The sequence below is a fragment of the Parasteatoda tepidariorum genome, chromosome 3 (assembly GCF_043381705.1).
Source record: "Parasteatoda tepidariorum isolate YZ-2023 chromosome 3, CAS_Ptep_4.0, whole genome shotgun sequence".
NCBI lineage: Eukaryota > Metazoa > Arthropoda > Arachnida > Araneae > Theridiidae > Parasteatoda > Parasteatoda tepidariorum.
This window is the reverse complement of record NC_092206.1, coordinates 1,406,160-1,427,395: the sequence shown is the minus strand read 5'-3', so window position 1 is coordinate 1,427,395 and position 21,236 is coordinate 1,406,160. Positions and strand designations below refer to the sequence as shown.

The 21,236-nt window shown below is 30.8% G+C and overlaps 1 protein-coding gene across 10 annotated transcripts in view; it reads left to right on the top strand.

Annotated features, from left to right (window-relative positions):
• LOC107436625 (multidrug resistance-associated protein 1) overlaps window positions 1–21,236 on the top strand; it is a 143,942-nt gene that overhangs the window by 64,465 nt on the left and 58,241 nt on the right. For 8 of the 10 annotated variants that reach the window (XM_071178175.1, XM_071178172.1, XM_071178174.1 and 5 more), the window contains 8 exons: window positions 866–1,042; window positions 2,468–2,590; window positions 4,246–4,380; window positions 6,522–6,647; window positions 11,107–11,168; window positions 11,243–11,386; window positions 15,342–15,551; window positions 18,396–18,570. In XM_071178175.1, coding sequence (XP_071034276.1) covers window positions 866–1,042; window positions 2,468–2,590; window positions 4,246–4,380; window positions 6,522–6,647; window positions 11,107–11,168; window positions 11,243–11,386; window positions 15,342–15,551; window positions 18,396–18,570 — 1,152 coding nt within the window. The remainder of the gene's footprint in view (window positions 1–865; window positions 1,043–2,467; window positions 2,591–4,245; window positions 4,381–6,521; window positions 6,648–11,106; window positions 11,169–11,242; window positions 11,387–15,341; window positions 15,552–18,395; window positions 18,571–21,236) is intronic. The other 2 variants (XM_071178180.1, XM_043051014.2) reach the window with 1 other exon arrangement.

Here is a 21,236-nt window from a genome sequence, read left to right as displayed (position 1 = left end):
CCCCCCCCCCCGAATAATATGCTGTTTTCATTACTGCTGCGAATAATGCAACAGACTGTAGTTTGTCGATGTAAAGAACTCCCCTAGCCTTTCGTCTGCAGTAGTGTCGGTGACTACGGATACGAGGTTTAACTATTTCCGGTAGGGGTGTTGTTGGTTCATTATTTTAGACAGGTTTTAATTCGGGTCGGGCGAGAGGAAGGGAATCGGGGGGGGGGAAGAAGCTCCCCTCTTTGAAATGCGCCCTTGTATCCATAGCAGCAGACGGCTTTCGACTTTGGGCCGAGGGGAGTTCTTTCGATAGACACACTGTTTAGTTTGTTTAACGTAAGAACTCCTCTAGCCATTTTTCGGGACTTGTGGCGATGACTATGGTAAGGAGGCATGACTATTTTAAGTAGGGGTGTGGGATGATTGTTTAGGGACAAGTTTTGGCTCAGGCCCACGCGAGAAAGGAATATTTTCCTTCGGCCTATTGTGTTAACCTGCAGAAGATACCCCTCCCTCCTTTCCATAGCAGCTGAGAGCCTGACTTTATGACGGGGGTAGTTCTTACCATAGACAAACAAAGGTTAAATTCAGCATATCTTTCAACTCTCATTCTGAAAAATAACATCATTATGAAGGACAGTTTTGTGAAAATGAATAAGTTCTGATTTTTTTTTTTAATATTTGAAAACTTATCTGGGCTCATAAAAATGTGCAATTTTAAATTTTAAAACATATAAAGTAGTTCTACAAGCCCGGATCACAGGATGGTGTTTGAAAAATTATTGCTCCGCTTTGAAGGTCATTATGAGTCTATGGTATTTAACCAGTTCTCGGAAAGGTCAATATTGGTGAAAATGTCCGATCTCTCTTGCAGGATTCTAAAGCACTTCGGGAATCGGACGATCCAGACTTCACCCTGTGCTTTCAGTACACTCTTCTGACCTGGATTCCCTGTGCTTTTCTTTGTTTATTTGCCCCACTAGAATGTTATTTTCTGACGCAATCTCGACAGAAAGAACTACCATGGACGGGAACGAATATTACAAGAATGGTAAGTATACCTTCAATTAAACTTTAATCCAATCCTAACAGCTTGATTAATTTTACACACTGTCTTGCTGTTGTCCATGCGGAGATATTGTTCTTTGTGTATTGTTAATTTAAATTATAGTAGTTTTAGTAATGTGTCCACCTTATGTATGGGACATTTCATCAGAGCTGTACTACTTTCACCTCTCCAGCCATAACTCGAGTAATGCTGGAAAAAACTAAGCAGCAGATTGGATCGTTTAAAATTCCACAGCCATTTTAGAAAAGATATTATTTTTTATAAAAATGCATAAATTATTCTAAATAATTTAAATTATTTGCTCGAATAATCTCTTTGCTAAATAATAAAGTTACTGTAATCAATTGATTAGTTAGAATCAAAAACTATAATACAAATCAAATTATGTAAAATATTAAAGGAAATGATGTCACTTATTTATTTTTCATTATCTGAAAAATCAAATTCAATCATTGATAGCGTTCATACAAACATTACCTCAGGTGATTCCACTCAGGTGTTGGGGACCCACTAAACATTGCCAATTCCCCCCCCCTCAATATTGAATATATTTAAAATTGGGCATAAATTGTTTTTAATGGTGGCTATTATAACCAAGAAAATAATTCTTTGTCAGAAACTAGTTATGGATTATGTAATTTCAAGATTTGTAATGCAAAGTAAATTTCAAAGAGTTACAATCAATAGAGTTACAATAGCTGGAGAATTGCCCGTACGTCTAATAAGAATGTTTGAATCAGCAGCAAATACTCTACTTATCATGAGTAGTGTTTATTTACCATTTATCTCTTCTATAGGCTGTGCTGTATAATGCTTAAAATAAAAAAGTGAACAACCTGAATAACTTTTAATTGAATGATCAGATTTTTCCCCAGCAGTTTTAGTTCTTAAAAAGGTTCATATATTAATTTGTACATTTGGTCAATGCTATCTTAAATTTGGTCAGGAGAGTGATTGAAAGTTTGAATAGTCAAAAAATTAGTGTTAATATTACTTTGCGTATTTTGCCATGTTTTGAAATTTTTATGCGTATCAAAATGTAAAAAAAAATTCATGTCAAAAATTTTTGCTAATTATTTATAATTTTTTTTTTAATATTTAATAACAATTGTAAAATGTTTGGTTATTAAAACAAACCATTCAATCATTATAAAGTTTGTAATATTAAGTGACAAAATTTAAACGAAATCATAGTTCTCGATGAATGTTGAGAAATTTAAATTGACATTAAGAAAGAACCATGCCCTCAATTAATTTGAGGTCATGAATCCTTTAGATTGAGTCTTTAATAAGTGAAAATTCGATCAAAAGGAGAGTTATTCAGGTTCACTAAAATGATGAGTGCATTGTTTGATGAGTGCATTTGGTGGAGGTGAAAAATACTGTTATTCATTAATCATCTTGCAGGTGATCGCTTTAGTTCTGGCTGTTCTGCAGATTGCAATATTTTGCGATGTTATGATTAATAAGAAGAATGATGTGCATTTCTCACCCCTTGTTCTTGCTGTTGCACTTAAAATTTTCACCTTCGTAAGTTTATTCCATTTCATAATTCCATTTTAGAGTTTGCTTTGTATGAATATTTCATTAGTAATATGATATTCATTAGTAATATGTATTACTAATCATAATGTGTATTCTGTAATGTAATACTAATGCATTACAATTCATTAGTAATATAAAGTATGTATTGAATAATATCTATAAATGGATATTTATTGCACATTGCGCACATTAAAAAAAGATATCACAATCAAAATTTTTTTCCTTAATCAGATTTTTATGAACTAATTCAGGAAACAATTGAAATTTATTGTGTCAAAAGGCAATTTGAGCACTCTAGCTAGTTGGGAAGTAGTTGAAATGAAAATAGTGAACATTTTGTAACCATATGAACTCTTAACTGCTCAGAAATGGGTTAATGTAATACAAATGCAATGTGCGTAGATCGTTTCATGAAATAGTTTTCGACAACACGTTTTAACTCAGAAATCAACTACTATGCGCAAAATACTAATTTTATATTTTATTTTATAATCGTCATTAAACAGCTGATCCAGTCTTGTCAATTTTGAACCCAGTCCAGAAGACATGGGAACTCCTGGATCAAGTATTGGGAGAAATTTGCCTTCATGGGGGACAATGGAGAGGAAAAACACAAAAACCTCCCACGGTTAGCTTGACCACAAGCGGTTTCCATGACCACAGATATTTTACGTGAGCTCTGTTAAGTATTGAATGTTAAGCATTTTTCTGACGGAATTTTTTCATAGCATATCGCTAATTTGTTAAAAAAAATCTAAGGACAAGACAAACTACAGTATTAATTGACAATTCTGTTAAATTTTCAGGTAAATCTTATAAAAATTTAAGAAGTTTCGGCAATTAGCATATAAAAATAGGTATATGTAAAAGAAAAAAGGATTCTATTGAAGAATTCATTTTTAATAATTTTTCATGAATTTGGCTCTCTTCTTGGGTTGTCCACGGATGTTCTCTCTTGCCCCCCCCCCATCACTGCTATATGGCTAATAAATTTTCGATGTTTGTACGATTTTGCACATCGTAAATTCATGTGATTTTTCATCTATTATTGTTACAGATTTCTGCATGGTTCTTTGAAATCCAGGTACATTTTTTCTGATGCGATTGATTTTCGAAACATGTATTTTAGTGAAAACTTCAACTTGCCCCAATTTCACTGTGAATCCACATTTTTTCAGCTGTCATACCCATGGAGTTTTGAATATTAAAAAATTCGATTTTTTTAAAACTAAACGCATCAATGCAGCAATGATAGCATAAGGAAAAGTTGGATTTTTTTCTTTGATTATTGTTGAAAACACAAGCAAGAACAGGAAAAAGTATTGTTCAAGCCCAGTTTTCCTGTTGATTTTTTAAAATATTGAAATATAAAGAATGTCAGATCGTAATTAAAAAATGAAAAATTTATGGGTCACCCATTGTGTTTCAATGAGGCCTGTACATGCTGAATATTCTCATTTAAAAAGAAATTTCTAAAGTAAAAAGACTTGGTTTAATAGCACTTTAAAAGATGTCTGCTTTATGTCATTTTCATGAAGCCTGTAACATTAAACATTTTTACTTAAAAAATAACAAAGACATTTCATATATTTACTATTTTTATTACAGTCTTTAAAAAGAAATAACTTTTTTTTTGACAGATCTTTGCTGTGATTCTCATGTTATTTAACCGAAAGAAAGGCCGTCACACGTCTGGTATTTTGTTCATTTTTTGGATGTTGCTCATAATATGTGAAGCCTTTATGTACAGATCTTCATTTTTACAAATCAGATATGTGAGTTTATTTTTCAACTTTTATTTTTTCAGCCCTGTTTATAATGCTGTTGATAGTTAATAAGAATGCTCTTATAAAAATAACTGTCTGTATGCAAACACTGTTCATAAGCAAGTATCATTTAATACAGTAAAACCTTTTTACAACACTATTTTGGGTACCCAATAAATATAATGTTGTAGAGGAATATATTGTTATATCGAGGGCCTTTGGGGACTCAATAAGATTTTTCTTTTGAAATTTTAGTGTTATATATGTATTAACTATAAATCTATTTATATATTATGCAAAAAGTTAATTTGTAGAGTGTTAATTATGGTTAAATATTAAGAACAATTGGAATACATTCACAAAGTAACATCGTAAACATATCCGAAAACCATTTTTATTTGAAATAATCTGATATTTTTGTTTATTTATTCATTTTTTTGACTGTCAAGTCAACCAACAAAGCATGAAAATGATTTTTGTTTATGAAGATGCTCCCCCCACCCTCTATGGAAAAGTTTTCTTTCAGATGATGATTGTGGTCATTTGTGACTCATGGTCAGCTTTTAACATGAAGTAAATGTTACATCTCTGTGATTACTTATGAGATAAGGGAGGCAATTCTAAGAAAGGAAGCTCTTGGGGTTGGTCAGCAGTGAGTCTTTTCTTGTCAGAAAAAAAATGGAAAAATGGCAAAAGATAAAAAAATAATTTTTTTTTACAGTATTTGAAAACCAAGAATAAATGGAGAAAATAATGTTGAAGTTAGGAAAAAAAATCGTTTGAGGGGTTTATTGCTTCAGAGAATATCGTAATATCGAGAGGAGAATAACATTAATTCATATGAAAGTTTTTTTGGGACCACGATACCTTATAGGGGGAGTTATTGTTGTATCAGATATCGTAGTAGCGAAAGTTCACTGTAAATACCACCCTCTCATCAGGCTGCATGGGTTTTGTTTGATGATTCCAATAATGTTCTATTCGATAGTCGGTAGGTTCACTAAGGGATGGTTGACTGAATGTAAACAATAACAATCTTCCTAAATTTAGTATCCCTCCGATTGTGTTATGCTTAAGAGGCGATGTGTGAACAGGCTTAATGTTCTAGGAAGTTTTATGATTGTAATTTGTGTTTAAATTTACGTGCAAATTTTGAAATTCATTAGAGTTTTCTATTATTTATAAATTCAAACAGTCCATGAGTCTAAAACAAATTTAATAAAATTAATATCCCATCAAAATAAAATGTAAGGTTAGCCATATTTGGATTGCCTTATTTGGCTATATTTGTGTAAAATAGCACAATTGGCCCTTTTTTGGGTAGCATCATAGCAAGCTTGCTTTTTTTTGCAGTCATAATTTCCCTTCATTTTAAACTTGGTGCAGAATTTATTAATTAATAATTCTTCTATTTTTCGAAAATTTCTGTTTGTGGGAAGAGAGATTTGTTTTTTTGTATCTGTAGGAAAAAAAATCAAGTTAGCAGAGTTTTCATTCCTTTTTAACTGTCTAATTTAAAAGTCAAAATTCTGCATTTCATAGAAAATTATAATATAGTTTCTGAGCAAATAAAATTAAAAAAATTTAATATTTTTAAATTTCAGTCATATTTTTTAATTCACAATTTTAATATTGTACAATGTATTTTCATTTATTGGTTTAGAGGGAAAGAGGCTACTTTAATAAGAGATGTTTAAGATCATTGTTATATATATATTTTTTGGAAAACTTTTTTTTTGAGTCATAAAATTATTGTTTTAAGAATATACAATTAAAAATATATATTTGTGATTTACTTTGTTTCAAAATTGGCAATACTTTATAAAGCTTTTCCCGTAGACAAACTCTTTATATTTGTTGTAAAATAACAAACTGTTCAATTATCTATGTATGAAATTTGAATTTCTTATTTCTCTCCAGCAAAACAAGTGTTTAGATTACTTTTAGCATTGTTATAATAGTAAGTTTTATGTTTTTGAAGAAGTTGTGGAATGTACATATTTTAGATCTGAAGTATATTTTTGAGGATATTCCACTGTTTTATTCACCCTGCTTAAACTTAGTGTTATACTAAAAAGTATTGAAACATTTTAAAATGTGCTCTTTTCAGTTTGCAATGAGTGTTTTTGAAATCCTCTTTGTTTTATTAGATTAAAAGTGCAGATGATTCATCATTCATTGTGGAAATGATTTATTTTCCTTTGGTAGTCACTGAATTTCTCTTATCGTGCATTGCTGATATCCGATACAAGACTGAAACATCAAAAGGAAAAAGAGTGAGTACTTTGGTCTGTACTGTAAAAGCCCAGAATTCAACTAGCGGTCCAAGTAACCAGAATTTTTAGAAATGCATTATTTTTCTCTTTAAGATTAATAGGAACATTAAAAAACAATAATTTTTGATAAATGATTCTTTGATTTCATTTAATTTTAATCAGTTTCCTCTTAGTTTTGTTTTTATTTATTCACCTTTAATAATTTTTATTGACAACTTCATTCAAACCCCTCTATATAGTGAACTCCCGTGCGATTTATTGGTAAGTTGTTTGGGCTAATTGTTAATTATCACATAATGACTGCCCAATTGACTAGTTTTTGTTCTAAAATTTGAATTCTTACGTAATTGAGTTTCTTAAAATATGATATTCTTTTTTATTGATTTACTTTTCTTTTCTGATTGTGGAAAGCACTTATGTTCTTAATCAATATTTATTTTAAAAAAGGAAAGTTTAGGGGTGCAGCCAGAAAGGGGGGGGGATCATCAACCCTCCCAGAAACAGTCAACAAGAATTAAGTCAGCTGACGATCTATTGGAAAGAGATCTGATTTCAAAGATGCTATCCTATATGGCATTAAAAAATTTCATTAACGCAAAAAAAAAAAAAAAATTGCAAGAAAAAAAAAAAGTTTTGCAATTAAAGAAAAAGTAAAATCACAAATGTTCATAGTGTTTAATATATCATGAGTTAAAGTACATCAATTAAAAATTTCATGATAATGATTTAATAAAAGGGTAAAATTTTTTTCAAATTATCCAGAAAAGAATGAGGCTTACAGAAAATAACATTTAAAAATTAAGTATTTAAAACATTTACTTATAGTAATTCACAATGAAGAGAGAAAAGAATTCAAGATATGTTTAAAAATGATCCATAATATTTCTTTTTAAATTATAAATAATAATATATTTCTTTTTAAATTATAAATAGTTTTTAAGTTATATTGCACCTCTCCACTTTTTATTAATTTATAGTTGTTATTCAATAATTATAGTTAAAACTAGTTTATTGTCTAAAAGTTTTTCTAAGTAAATTGTCATTTATTTAAAATTAATCATTAAAACAATGTATATTAAAACAATTCATTTTAAAATCCTTCCCAGAAATTTTTTTTATTGGTTGTGCCTCTGGGCACAGTCATACTTTAGTTGCAATTGCAGGGGTCTGTGTAAGTTTTTATGAGAGGTACCTATTTTGTGAAATTTTAGACCTTAATTTGTGAAAATTAAAAATTATATTAAAAAATCAAGACAAAAATAGGGTAAAGTAAGAAGATATTTTCAAAAATGGTCACTGCCAATAAAAGTCATTTATGACTGGTAAATTTTTATGCATTTTTCTCCCTATATTCAAAAATAATTTTGCTATAGTAAAATTTTAGGCTTAAAATTGTATCTAAATTTAAAAATCCATAAAAATCATTGTCCATAGTTAAATTTTAACTTGAATTTAATAAAAACATGCATTTAACAGTACTTGCACTAAAAGTTATTTACATTATGAGAACATTTTTTACGGGGTCATATAGAAAAAAGCTTCACAGAGAAAAAAAAAATGTTTCATAAAATAATAAAGATCTGTTAGAGTAAGTTTAGAACAATGTTCGAATGTTTGGAATAATATTCGTATTTCAACTTCCTGTAAAGTTTACAGAGGAAGCGCCTCATCGTTTAATTAAAGAAAAACTCTGCGAAGAAAGTACTCGCTATAGTATGGCATAAACGAATGGTTAGGCTACCGTGCTGCGCTATCTGACTGAGCACGTGCTCCCTAATTGTATATGCTTAATTCATCTGGGATTTATTATTTCTTACGGGGATACAAAAACAAAATTTTAAGAGCCGGGGGAAAGAGAATCTTAGAACTTAGCTTTTTTAAAAGTATTTTGTGAAACTACCGTTTTTCCTAAAGTTGAATTTGTGAAGGTACCGCTAAACAGTAGTAAATTTGCACTGGACAGACCCCTGAATTGTATCTGTATATGGATCCCATTAGTCAGCTCGTAGGATCATTTGATACTTTAAATTTTTCATTGTGAAAGATTAATTGTTCTATAAAGGGACATTAATTTTTACTTTTCTCACTTATTTCATGCTACTTTTTGCTATAGCTGATGGATAGTTCAAGCATACAAGTATATTTTCTTTACATTATTGTTATTATAGTGTTTGTCTTGTCTTGTATCTGACTGTTGATAGAGAATTTGATATTAAATATTGAAAAAAATATGTACATTTTGTTGAAATTAAGTTACAATTGTAAATAAACAGATCCTTTTGAGAAAAAGAAATATTTTAATAAAGATTATAACATAAGACAAACTTAGACGAAAAAAAAGAACACTTCTATTGATATATTTTCTATAAAATTAAAAATAAAATGTTGCCAAAATCAAACGAACAAAAACAAGGCAATGCATCAGTCAGACTGCTTACAACAACCTCGATTTGCTGATTCCATCAATAACCTCCGGTCCTGGTACTTTATATTCTTTCACATTTAATTCAATCGTAATTTCTATAATATACCTGCATGAAATATTTTTTAGAAAAAGTAATTATCTTCAAAGTTTATTCTCCATTAAACGCTCGCATGAAACGTTTTATGCAAATACAAATCAAACAACTTCAAGAAGCAACAAATGAAACTAAAACAGCAAATTGAATAATTAACTTTTTGCAATTACGAGTTGAAGAGTTCAGTAGAGTTGTTGCATTCTTGGGTGAAATGCCATAATACCAAACCGTCAATGTTGTTTTTTCTTAGCTGATTCTGGAAGAATACTTCAGTTCAATGATTTTAATAGTCCAAATAAAAAAAAGCTTTTTGTAGAACAGCTCAATTTAATGAAACAGTAGAGAACCAATTATCCTGGATGTCCGAATTTCCCGGTTTCCCGGATCAGCCAAAAAGTGTCGCTTATGGATGTTTTATTGAACCTAAATTACAATGAAAAAGAGTAATACATTTTAAAATAAAAAAAAGCTCTCCTAAATTGAAAGAAAAAAATATGGTAGAAAAATAGCATTTATAAGAATAAAAACATTAAAAAGTTTAGACAAGAAAATCAAGTTTGTGAAATACAAAATTCACATATTTATTTTTTGAAGATAAATTAAAATCAAAAATTATCTAATATAAAACAAAACCAATGATTATAAAAATGCAATATATTTTATAATTAATTATAGGGAAAAAAGAAAACGATAAAATACAAGGAAAACTTATTAATCAAATTAAATAAAAACATCGCTTGAAAATTACCAAATGAAAAAAAGACGCTAACATAAATATGAAAGCCTCTGAAAAGGCAGAATATTATAAAATTAACGGAAAAAAAAACTCAAAACGTAGTGGTATTAGAAATGTATCACTTAAAAAAAAAAAAAGAAAACTGCAATCTGCCTCTTAAAGTAATTTTCCGCTATTAGTAATAAATTATTGTATGCTTAGATTAATGAACAATCTTCTCCTTTTATTTTTTTATAAAATGAGGCGGTTTTTAACGATAGCAGAAGTGATTCCTCATTCGTATTCCAATTAGTATTTTGTACTTCCATTTTCTTTTTTTTACCTTTTCTTAGTAAAGTACAGGATTAAATATTTCTTTTTATTTCTCTTTCCTCTTCTGTTCACTGATATACGTGTGCGATTTATTCCCTCCCCCCTCCCTGATAAATCAAAACGAAATCAGCATGTCACTCTTTTGTGTTTGATTGACTACAGCTGATCAGAAAAACGATTTTTTTTCAAGACACATTTGTCCCTTCCCTGCCCCGTTTCGACCTTAAAATCTTCAGGAGGAAATATTGAAGTTTTCTCTTGTCAAACTGAGAAAAATACCACCACCCCTACATTTTCTACTACTCAACTTTTCCGCAATCCTTCTAGTTCAAAAATGGCAAGAAATTTTTTCTGGTCTCCCGGTTTCCTGGATAGCGGATAAATGGTTCTGTACTGTACTTTGGAAACAGAAATATATAATTTATTATACAAGTATACTATGGGGAGGTTTTTCGTTCTTATGAGATCTGAAAAGCTAATAAAACTTTTCACATTTATAAAAGTGCTTTACTATAAAGTCGAAAGAATTGTTGTTCTAACAATAATTACTAATATGTTTTCTATTCAGCCAACTGCTTCTGAAGTTAATTCTTTTCAAGTGGTATTAAAGTGCTAGCTAAATTTCACTTATAGGCAAAAATATTTTAGCATTCTGTCTGTGAGAATTTTTATATAATTATGTGTAGTAGTAGTGAAAAACTTAATAAATCAAATTCATAAATTCAAGTATGAAATTAAAAGAAAAATAGTAATTTTCTAACGATTTCAAAATTGAGAATAAAATTTTCTGGAAAATTTGGAAGAACTGGCATCTGTTATGTATGTATCAATAATATGTATTTAATGTATCAAATATGTGTATTTAATAACAATTATTTGTGCATCTTTTCAGAAAGATAATCCTGAAATAAACGCTTCCTTTTTGTCCAAGCTTTTATTCTGGTGGTTCAATAAGTAAGTTTAATGGTTGGTTGCTTTCCTGTGACTGTTATGCATAAGCAATATATTCCCCCCCCCCATTTTTATAGGTTGGCTGTTCTAGGTTGGAAGAAGCCTCTGACAGCCGAAGACTTGTGGGGTCTTAGTCCGGATGATTGCTCAAAAGCTGTTTTTGAAAACTTTCAGAGAAATTATCAGGCTTCCAAGTTTCAGAAATCCACGCCTTCAGACAAGTAGGTTGATTTTTATTGTGTGATTTCATTGATTATTTTTGCATTACACTCGCTCGTTCACTAGAAGTTGGCACTTGGCTCCGCCTTCATCACGTGGTATCCGATGATACTATTTTGCTATTTTTGGGAGAAGGATGTGAATCGTCCTGAACATGGTTGCTATTTGGCGATCGTATGACAAAAAGGTTTATCTTTATGTGCATTTTTTTAATTAATATTTCATAAATTTCATATTTTGTGCCATTTGTTATATTTCTGTCTTTTGAGTGAATAGCTTGTCCTTTTTGAGACATTCTGCTGGGAAAACATCAGTTTTTAAATTTAAAATATATTTAATTAGCTGGAGTAACGAAAGGTATAATAGCAGATGTTAAAGCGAAGTAAGTGACTGAAAAAGAAGCCACTGTTTATGTTTGGCGCGCATTAAGGATTGTCTCCATTTAAAGGGTGGAGGTGTTTCTCTTCTTACTCCTGTGTGAAATAAACTCTTCGTCCAAGGTGGTGGAGCCAAGTGCCAACACCTGGTGAACAAACTATATATACACTATATCAGGGACTGCTGAAGGGGCTTTAGCCAACACCTACTAGAAGGTCAAGGCCTGCTGGCTGAGCGATTTCAACCCCGTGACGTCACGATCAGAAGGTNAATTAAGATTAAATTTGTGAATATTTTTTTAAAAGCAATTTTAATAAATTTTTTTCTTCTCTTTTAGAAAGTATTTTTTCTCTCTCCATGTTTTCTCTATATTTTTAACTTGTATGTATTTGTGTGTGTATGCACGCATGCACCATTTAATAACTTTATTACTCCTAAAATAAAGCAGAATATGGTTTCCAAGCGCATAATTTTTACAATTTTTTTTTAACTGAACCCCCTCCCCCCGTTCTCTAAGGGACTCCTTTTCAGTGTATATGTACTTTTCAAAAGAAACAGAAGGTCACGCCATGCAATGAAGCCAAATGCTTTCTCCACTGATTTTACTGAAGTGAAAATTTTAACCTTAGTTAGACAAAAAGGATTTATTAAGTTGTTTGTTCTTTGAGTTGTTTGTTCCTGGATTCAAATGATAATGCAATATTTTTTTTCACTTTTTTTTCTACTTGCAATATTTAAGATATTTGTTTTGCAAGACTTAAGTATATATATATATAGTTATGTGTTGCTGTTATGCACTGCAACTTCATAATACATTTACTCTTTAACTGTTAATATATTTCTTACGCATTGACTGTTAATACATTGTTACTTATTTAAAGCTATTTTTAGCAAAAAATGAGTCCTATTTTATAGATAATAATAGGTTAAATTCTCAACTTAATGATTTTTCCATTTTAAACCCTTGTTATGGGGCTAGTGTATGCGTAAACAATTATTTTTTAGTGTATGTATTGAAATTAGTTCATATATCATTCAAAGAGAAGATAAATGTTCGAATTAAAAAAAGAATTCTAGTCTGTTAGCAAATTTGTAAAAATTGCCCCCACTAGCCCCTTTCTCCCCTACTTTTTCTAAATAAACATACTTTTTTTTTGGTCCAAACAATTCAGAAAGATTCTCTCTAAAAATCTGAATAGTCTGTGCAATCTAAAAAAATGTTTTACCAAAATAATTTAATCGTGCTTAAAAATATGCGTGGGGAAGAGAAGTTATAGATAATGTAAACCTTCATTTATGGAAAGGTACCTCTCCATAGAATCAGGTTAACATGTCTTATATACTTGTGAATTGCAATTATGTAGTGGTAGATACTTTTTTTTTCTCCCTCCAAGGCCCTAGGCATGTACCTAGGTTATGAAAAACCCTTAACCATATAGCTCAAGACTTGGCCACTAGTTCAGCTCCACTCAAGCCAAGGAACGGGTCCAGTCTCTGGTAAGTGGTAGATACAAGATACACTTTCTTTCCTTCCAGACGTGGATACGTACCTAGGTTAGTAAAACCCTTACCCGTATAATCCGCATCTGGCCACTACTTCCAGCCAACCTCAATCAATTATTTAAAGTTTCAAAAGAAAGGAGGTTAAAATTTTGTTTTCAAATATACAGAAATATTAATTATAGTTTAAACAAGAATTTTTTCTCATATATATGACATATAGAAAGTGACAATAAATGAATTTTGAAAAGTAAATTAATAAAAATTTTTTTTTTTTAATTCTCCATTAAAATTTTGATTTTTAGGTATTAAATAATAAAAGAAAGTAATTAAAATGTTATAATAATAAATAAAAAATTAAATAGAAAAGATATGTACAGTATTTACAACATATAGGTAAACATTCCAAAATATATAGTAATTTTTTTTTTATATTTAAAATTTTAGAATATTATCATTATCAGAAAGAAAATTCATTACTAATAATAATTTGGTTTTAAGTGCATTGTTAGTTATGAATTGTTCTTGCCAAGTTGGCAGATTAGTGATATTCGATGCACGAGTACGCCATGAAGTTGTATAGATGCATTCAGTAAGATAGTGTTCTGGAGTGCCCAGAAGGCTGCACGTGCAGTGATCATTATCTGAGATGTTTAGATATTTAAAATAACATGGAAAAGGACCATGCCCAGTTAGAAACCAGATTTCTTGTTTTGATGGTATTGTCTTAAGATAATCTACTTTATTAATAATTTTATATAATCTTCTTCCCTTTTCTGAATTGTTCCAATAATTTTGCCAAATTTGTGATAAAGAGTTCTGAAGTTGATTCTTCAGATGTGAGATCGGGAAGGGATATGAGTAATTTTGTTGTTTAGTTGTCGATAATTTAGCTAGGGCATATGCATTTTCATTACCTGTTCTGTCATTACGTGCTTTAATCCATGAGATAAATATATTTGTATTAAGGAGTAATTTTTGTATTTTAGCCGAGAGTGAATTTTTCGTGCCTGGGTTGATTACAGAGTATAGTACTGATTTAGAATCCGACCAGATTGTATATTTTTTAGATGCCATGAATGAAGTCTGTGATTTTAGCTAGGGCATCTGCATTTTCATTACCTGTTCTGTCATCATGTGCTTTAATCCATGAGATAAATATATTTGTATTAAGGAGTAATTTTTGTATTTTAGCCGAGAGAGAGTGAATTTTTCGTGCCTGGCTTGATTACAGATTATAGTACTGATTTAGAATCTGACCAGATTGTATATTTTTTATATGCCTTAAATGAAGTCCAGAATTTTATCTGTGATAGAATTCGATGAATGGGATGCCACTAGTTGATTCATTGCTGTTTTGTAAGTAGCTGGGAGAGCTGTATTAAGATCACCATACTTTTTGAGTGCTGATCGTGACAGCTATATTAAGTTCACTGTTGTGGTCGCTCCTGTGTTGCCTTTAGCAGTAGAGTGTATACCTTGTATGTTGTGTGTGATCGAAACTGAGTGGGAACATCCTTGATGATGTCACAGTCACAAGTAGCAAGACAACTGTTCAATGGGGACCATCCATTGAAGTAGGAGTGCTCAAATAGAAGTGGACATCACTGTCAAGATAGGCATGTTCATAACGAAGTAGGAGTTTCTGTCAAGGTGGGCATGTTCACATTACGTCTGAAGATCACCAATGTGAGGAGAGAAGTTATAGATAATGTCAACCTTTATCTATGAAAAGCAACATAGAATCTAGTTAAGATGTCTTATATACTAGGGAATTGGAATTGTATTTTTGTTGTGGTAGATACACTACAGTATGAGTGCTCTTAATATTGTTTTGTTGTATTGAAATTCCCCATATCTTTGATACCATTTAAGCAACAAAAAAAGTATAAATAAATAAATTATAAGTAAAAATTGTTGCATACTATTTTAAAACTTTTATATTCATAGATAATTTCTATGCATTTTTGTTTATTTTTAAATTAATTTAATAATAATCAAAAATGTTTTGAGTTTGTATATGAATTTAATTGTGTAATTTTTAAATTAAAAAAAATGTAATGTGATTCTGCATTGCAGGACCCACAAGACTACTTCCCTGAGTGAAGATGTAGGAGAAGAGGAGACCAAAGTGGATTTCATTCTTCATAATGGTGTCCAGAATCAGTCTAAGAAGAGAATCAACATAATCAGATCTTTAGCTAAAACCTATGCTGGATATTTTATATTTGGAAGTATAAGTAAACTTGTCTATGATTTACTTCAGTTTGCAAATCCTATCATTCTTAGGTGAGTGACTTCTCTTTAATTTTGAGATTTTTGTGTGCTTTGCCAACTGAATAATACTTTCAGGTTTTGAAGATCAGGTTGCTAGACTTTGCAGAGCTATAGGCAATACATTTTGCTTGACCCATTAAATATTCTCTTTTTGTAATGCTCTTAAGAAAAATTTTGCCTATACTTTTAAAAGAGCCGTGCCTATGAGTTTGATTCCGCCGGTCTAGTAAATGGTGACTGATGCACGTTAAATCTGTCGGGTTGCAAAGTCCTCCATGTTCCCATAACAAATCAATACCTCTGTGGGTACTGATCCAGGAGTTTCCTTGTCTTCTGGATTGGTTGAAAATGGCAAGGCTACGGAGTTGAACTTTAGTAGTCATAAACCAAAAATTGGGTTGTCTGTTCAACGACGGTTATAAAATAAAATAATGAGGTGACCTGGGTCCAATCAAAGAGATAGCTGGCTGATTCAAATCCTGCACCCAGATCGCACCGACCTCAGTTCTGAGATAAAATATCTTCAGTGGTAGAGAAATCATGGGTTAGAGTCCCCTTGTTGTCAGGCAAACCGTGGAAGGTCTTTCTGGTTTTCTTATCCATGTAATGCAAATGCGGGTTAGTTCCATTAAAAAGTCCTCCATGAAGGCAAAATTCTCCCTATACATGATCCAGGCGTTCCCTTGTCTTCTGGATTGGGTTCAAAATTACAAGGCTACGGAGCTGAATATTGGTAGAAATAAACTTAAAATTGGGTCGGCTGTTTGACGATGGTTTTAAAATCAAATATACTTTTGTAATAAATATAATTATTTTTTAAAATTTTATTTTCTAAAAAATCTTTCTATTTTAATACACACAGGGTGAGTGACTCTTAGTGAGAAATTTTGCATTTAAAGGCCCTTTTTAAGTTATCACTTAGTAATAAATACGCACAGTATTGCATTAGTTATCATTTAATAATAAATATTATTTAATAAGAATTATATATAATTAATAAACATAGTTTATTTATTATATTTCATTTCTAAAAGCAAATATTTTTCTATTTCCCCCCCATCAAATTTTGTACTTTTGTTTAATTTTTATATTTAATCTGAGCAACACTAGTGGCTCTTGCAAATGAAGAATTAAATTTAATGGGAACTTATTAAATTTATCTTCTCAGAGTGTTTATATAAATCTTATATTTTAATTTTATGATTTTGATTTACATACCAGGGATCTGTCCAGGGCAAATATACTACCGTTTAGCGGTACCTTCACAAATTCAATTTTAGTAAAAACGGTAGTTTTACAAAATACGTTTAAAAAAGCAAGTTCTCATGCAAACCCTAATCTCATTGCAATCTATGGAAAAGAGCTTTTCCGCCAGAAGAAAAAAGCTTTTTAAAAGAGCTTTTAAAAAAGGTCAGATAGTGCAATGTGGTAAGCCTAACGGGTTGCTTACGCCATATCAAAGCGGGCGTTTTCCGCTGAGCATTTTTTTTAAATGAAACGACGAGCCCTCTCTAAACTTCACAGGTAGTTAAAATTCTAACATTATTCTAAACATTCAAACATTATCTTAAATACTATCGTAAATTTATTCTATCAAACCTTTACTTTTCATGAAATTTTTTTTTTCCTCTGAAACTTTTTTCTGTATGACCTAGTTGGAAATGTTCTCATAATGAAAATAGCTTTTAGTGATAGTACTGTTAAATGCATGTTTTTATTAAAGTCAAGTTGATATTTAACTATGGACAATGATTTTTATGGAATTTTAAGTTTGGGTACCTACAAATTTAAGCCCAAGATTTTACAATAGCAAAATTATTTTAGAATATATGGGGAAAAATATATAGAAATTTACCAGTCATAAATAATTTTTAATGGTAGTGACAATTTTTGAAAATATTTTCTTACCTTACCCTATTTTTGAGTTGATTTTTTAATATTTTTAATTTTCACAAATGAAAGTCTTAATATTCACAAAATAGGTACATCTCAAAAAAACTTTGACAGACCCGTGCATAAGTTTTTTTTTAGTGGGTAATGTGGAGACTTCTCATTTCATTTATCATTATCTTCTTCATTTATCATATAAGGAACTGTTCATATGTTTAACTTAAAGGAGATTTGCTTATTTATGCTTGTAAAACAATGCTCACCCTAAAATCCTTTTATTTAAAATTTTTAAAGTGGCAAAAAATTTGGAATTCTGCAGCATATTTGGATTCTGCAGCATATTTCACTGCAACTAATATCTTTCTGCAAGATACTTTTAAAAATAACAAATATACATATTACTAATTTAAAGTAACAGAAGTGTCAACCACAATTTTTTTTTTAAATCAAATAAAATATTTTTTAAAATTTAATATGTAATAATTTTTTTTTCTAATATTATAGGCTATATTCTTGTATTTTGTAGGGGGTAAACAAACAAATTGCAATTAAAAAACTGGGTCCTAGGTTCTAGGCTCAATGAAATCTTTTCTAACTTAATAAGGCATTAAATTCAACCTTTCTTTCAATGAAATTAAATGTCATGTAACCAAGTGTATAATTAAAAAGCAAACAAAGTTCTAGTTAATAAAGCCATAGAAATTTGCCTAATAATATTTTTGATTGAGTGACATCTTAACGTGACCCTTGTAATTTAATTATGTTCACACAAATAGAGATCATATGTTTCTTATTATTCATACTATTATAAATCATAAAATATGAATCGTATTTAAGTATATTCTTTCGGTAGTAAAAATGATTTTCCCAACTATGTATTTAAAAGAGAGGATATTTCATTTAAAAAATTGTTTTATTGATTTGTTTTTCTTAAATTATTCTTTGAAACTTTCCTATAATTTCTAGTTTGATTATAAATTTTGTCAAATCTGATGAGCCATTATGGATGGGCATTTTCTACGCTGCTTTGTTTTACATAAATGGTCAAGTACAGTCTCTGATTTTGGGTCATTATTTCCAGTCTATGTATGTACTAGGAATGCGTATTCGAACATCTTTAATTACTATTATTTATCAGAAGGTGAGTTTTTTATTTCAATTAAATTTTCTTCAACAATTTTTAAGAATTTTAATAATTATTATATTGATGTAAATATTTAAAAAAAAAATTCTAAGATAATTATTGATTGTTAGCATAAAACAAAAAAAAAAATTTTACTACTGGTCTGTGATCAGTTTTAGCATTTTCGACAGTGGTCATTGTATAATATGTAGCCATTTTTTTTATAAAATTGAGAATTCTAAACAATTAAAAAACTTGATATTAATAAGATATTTCTTTTTAAGCACTTTTTTTTTAAAAAAAAACTTTTGTAAACAATACAAGATTCATTTCTAATCAATGACTCATTCTATTATCTTTTCAAAGAAAAATGTGGTTTATTTCTTTCTTACAAAAAAACAAGTTCAAAGCCATGTAGAACCAAAAACAAACTTCAACATAAAAAGAAATTGCTAGATGCTTAAAACTAAAATAATCCTGGATACGATTAAACTAATAAATTTAGCTTCAATAAATGATTTAGACTAGTGAGCAGGGGCCCCCATCAGGGGGGAAGGTGGGCGCACGATGCGCCCACTTAAAGCTTGGGGGGGGAATTTTTACACGAAATAAAATGAATTGTTTGGGGAGAGAATTTAGATGAGAATTTTTTTTTAAGTACATAAATAAAAGAAGCAACTGGCAATGCAAACAAAGTAGCACTATTTCGAACAAGCTAACATGGAAGGGGGAAGTTCGCAATTTTTTTTTTGGGGGGGGGATGGGGCCACTGCTAGTGAGAATTGTATTTCAGCACCCCTCCTCCGAATTCTCACATCTCTAAAAAGTAAAACAATTAAAAAGAATTAAAGTCTAGCAAGATAGTTTATGAAAGTTTCAAGTTTTTCAAATTTGTCTCTAGGTAAAGCTTTAGTGGACTTACCAGTTAACTGTTCATTACTGTTGAGATTGTGGGATTATTAGTTATCAACCATGTCAACCTACATCTATGAAATGGTACCCCACATTGGTGTCCTGGACGTGATGTGAACATGCCTACCTTGACAGAAACTCCCACTTCGATGTATTGTCCTCATTGAACAGTTGACTTGCTACTTGTGACTGCGACATTTAGCGCTGTAGCTACTCAGTTTCAATCATACACAACGTCGGCCTGTATACACTTGACTGCTAATGGCAACACAGGAGCGACCAAGACATGAACTTAATACAGCTCTCATGATCAGCACTAAAAAAAAGTACGGTGATCTTAATACAGCTCTCCTGGCTTATCACAAAACTGCAATGAATCAACTAGTGGTATCCGTTCATCGAATTCTGTAGTATGTCTACCACAAAATTGCAATTCCAATTCACTCGTATATAAAACATGTTAACTTGATTCTATGTTGCTTTTCATAGATGAAGGTTGACATTGTCAAAAACTCCTCTCCCCACATTGGTGGCCCGGTATAGGTAAGTCTGTACAACTCAAGGTGATTAAACAGACTGTCCCAGTGCCACCAACCAATACAACACGTACAGGGAGATCTGTAAGCTTCCTCATCATTAGCAAAGTTATTGCGGAGGGAGTGTGCAGCAAGAAGCCGAGCCAGTTTAGTGATAAATGAACATTTTCTGGAAACCTGCTCTCTTTGCAGTTTTACACTGGTACTTCTTACATGTATAGTTGGAATCTAATAATGATGTGTTTGGTGCATTTTTGATAAACAGTTTTTTTTATTGCACTTTGATTATTAAAAGAAACACCATATGTATCATGCATTGATGTTTCTCCTATGTCACGTAACAATTGGCGAATCCACACAATTTCTTTAACAGCTGTAGATGTTGCTACGTATTATGATTCTGTGGTCAATGTTGATACAGAAGATTGTCCTATTAGTACACCATGTTATGATACCACTTGATAACATGGTAACATATCCAGTGGTAAATTTTCTGGTATCTTAACGTCAGAGTGAGATAGAAACTTTTCTGATATACTGAATACCATGATGTGTAGTCGCTGTTAAATATTTTGTAATTATTTTTGCACCATTGCAATGCATTTTGCTATAACCATTTCGAAACCTACGAACTATTTTTAAAAGATTTACAGCATATGTAATGCATGTGTTAGTTGAAATCCAACAGTGATTAATAGTGATCCAATAGCTGCGCGATACAGTACACAAATTACTTCTGAAATTATATCAGGCTTAGATGGTAGAATAACATTAGAATCTGCTGCAATTTTGACTGCATTACAATCTTCAAGGTTAAAAAAACTTAACCTGGTAGTGTGACAGGCCTTACAGGGCCAAGGCCTACTATGCTCATCTCAATTTTCTTGACCTCTGGGCTCTGGTGTGCAAGAGCAGACGCTGCAGTTAGGTGGTCAGCTCACTGCGAAACCTCCAGTGTTTAGTTCCCAAGCATGCTCGGTACTCATTTTATCGACATAGGGACGAAAAGTCGAGACAACCTCGCTCCTATTGTTGTGTTTTTGTCAGAGAAAATTGTCACTTCGTTAAGTCATGAAAAATTCTTGGAATTATTTGTGAAAAGTCATGAATTTGAAAATCTGAAATGTAGCAGATCATAACGTTTAGGAATTCTTAAATTTTATTTCTATGTCTCAAACTATGGGATTCCCATACCTGCCAACTTTCAATCCTTTCGAGGATGATTTTTCCCAGTGG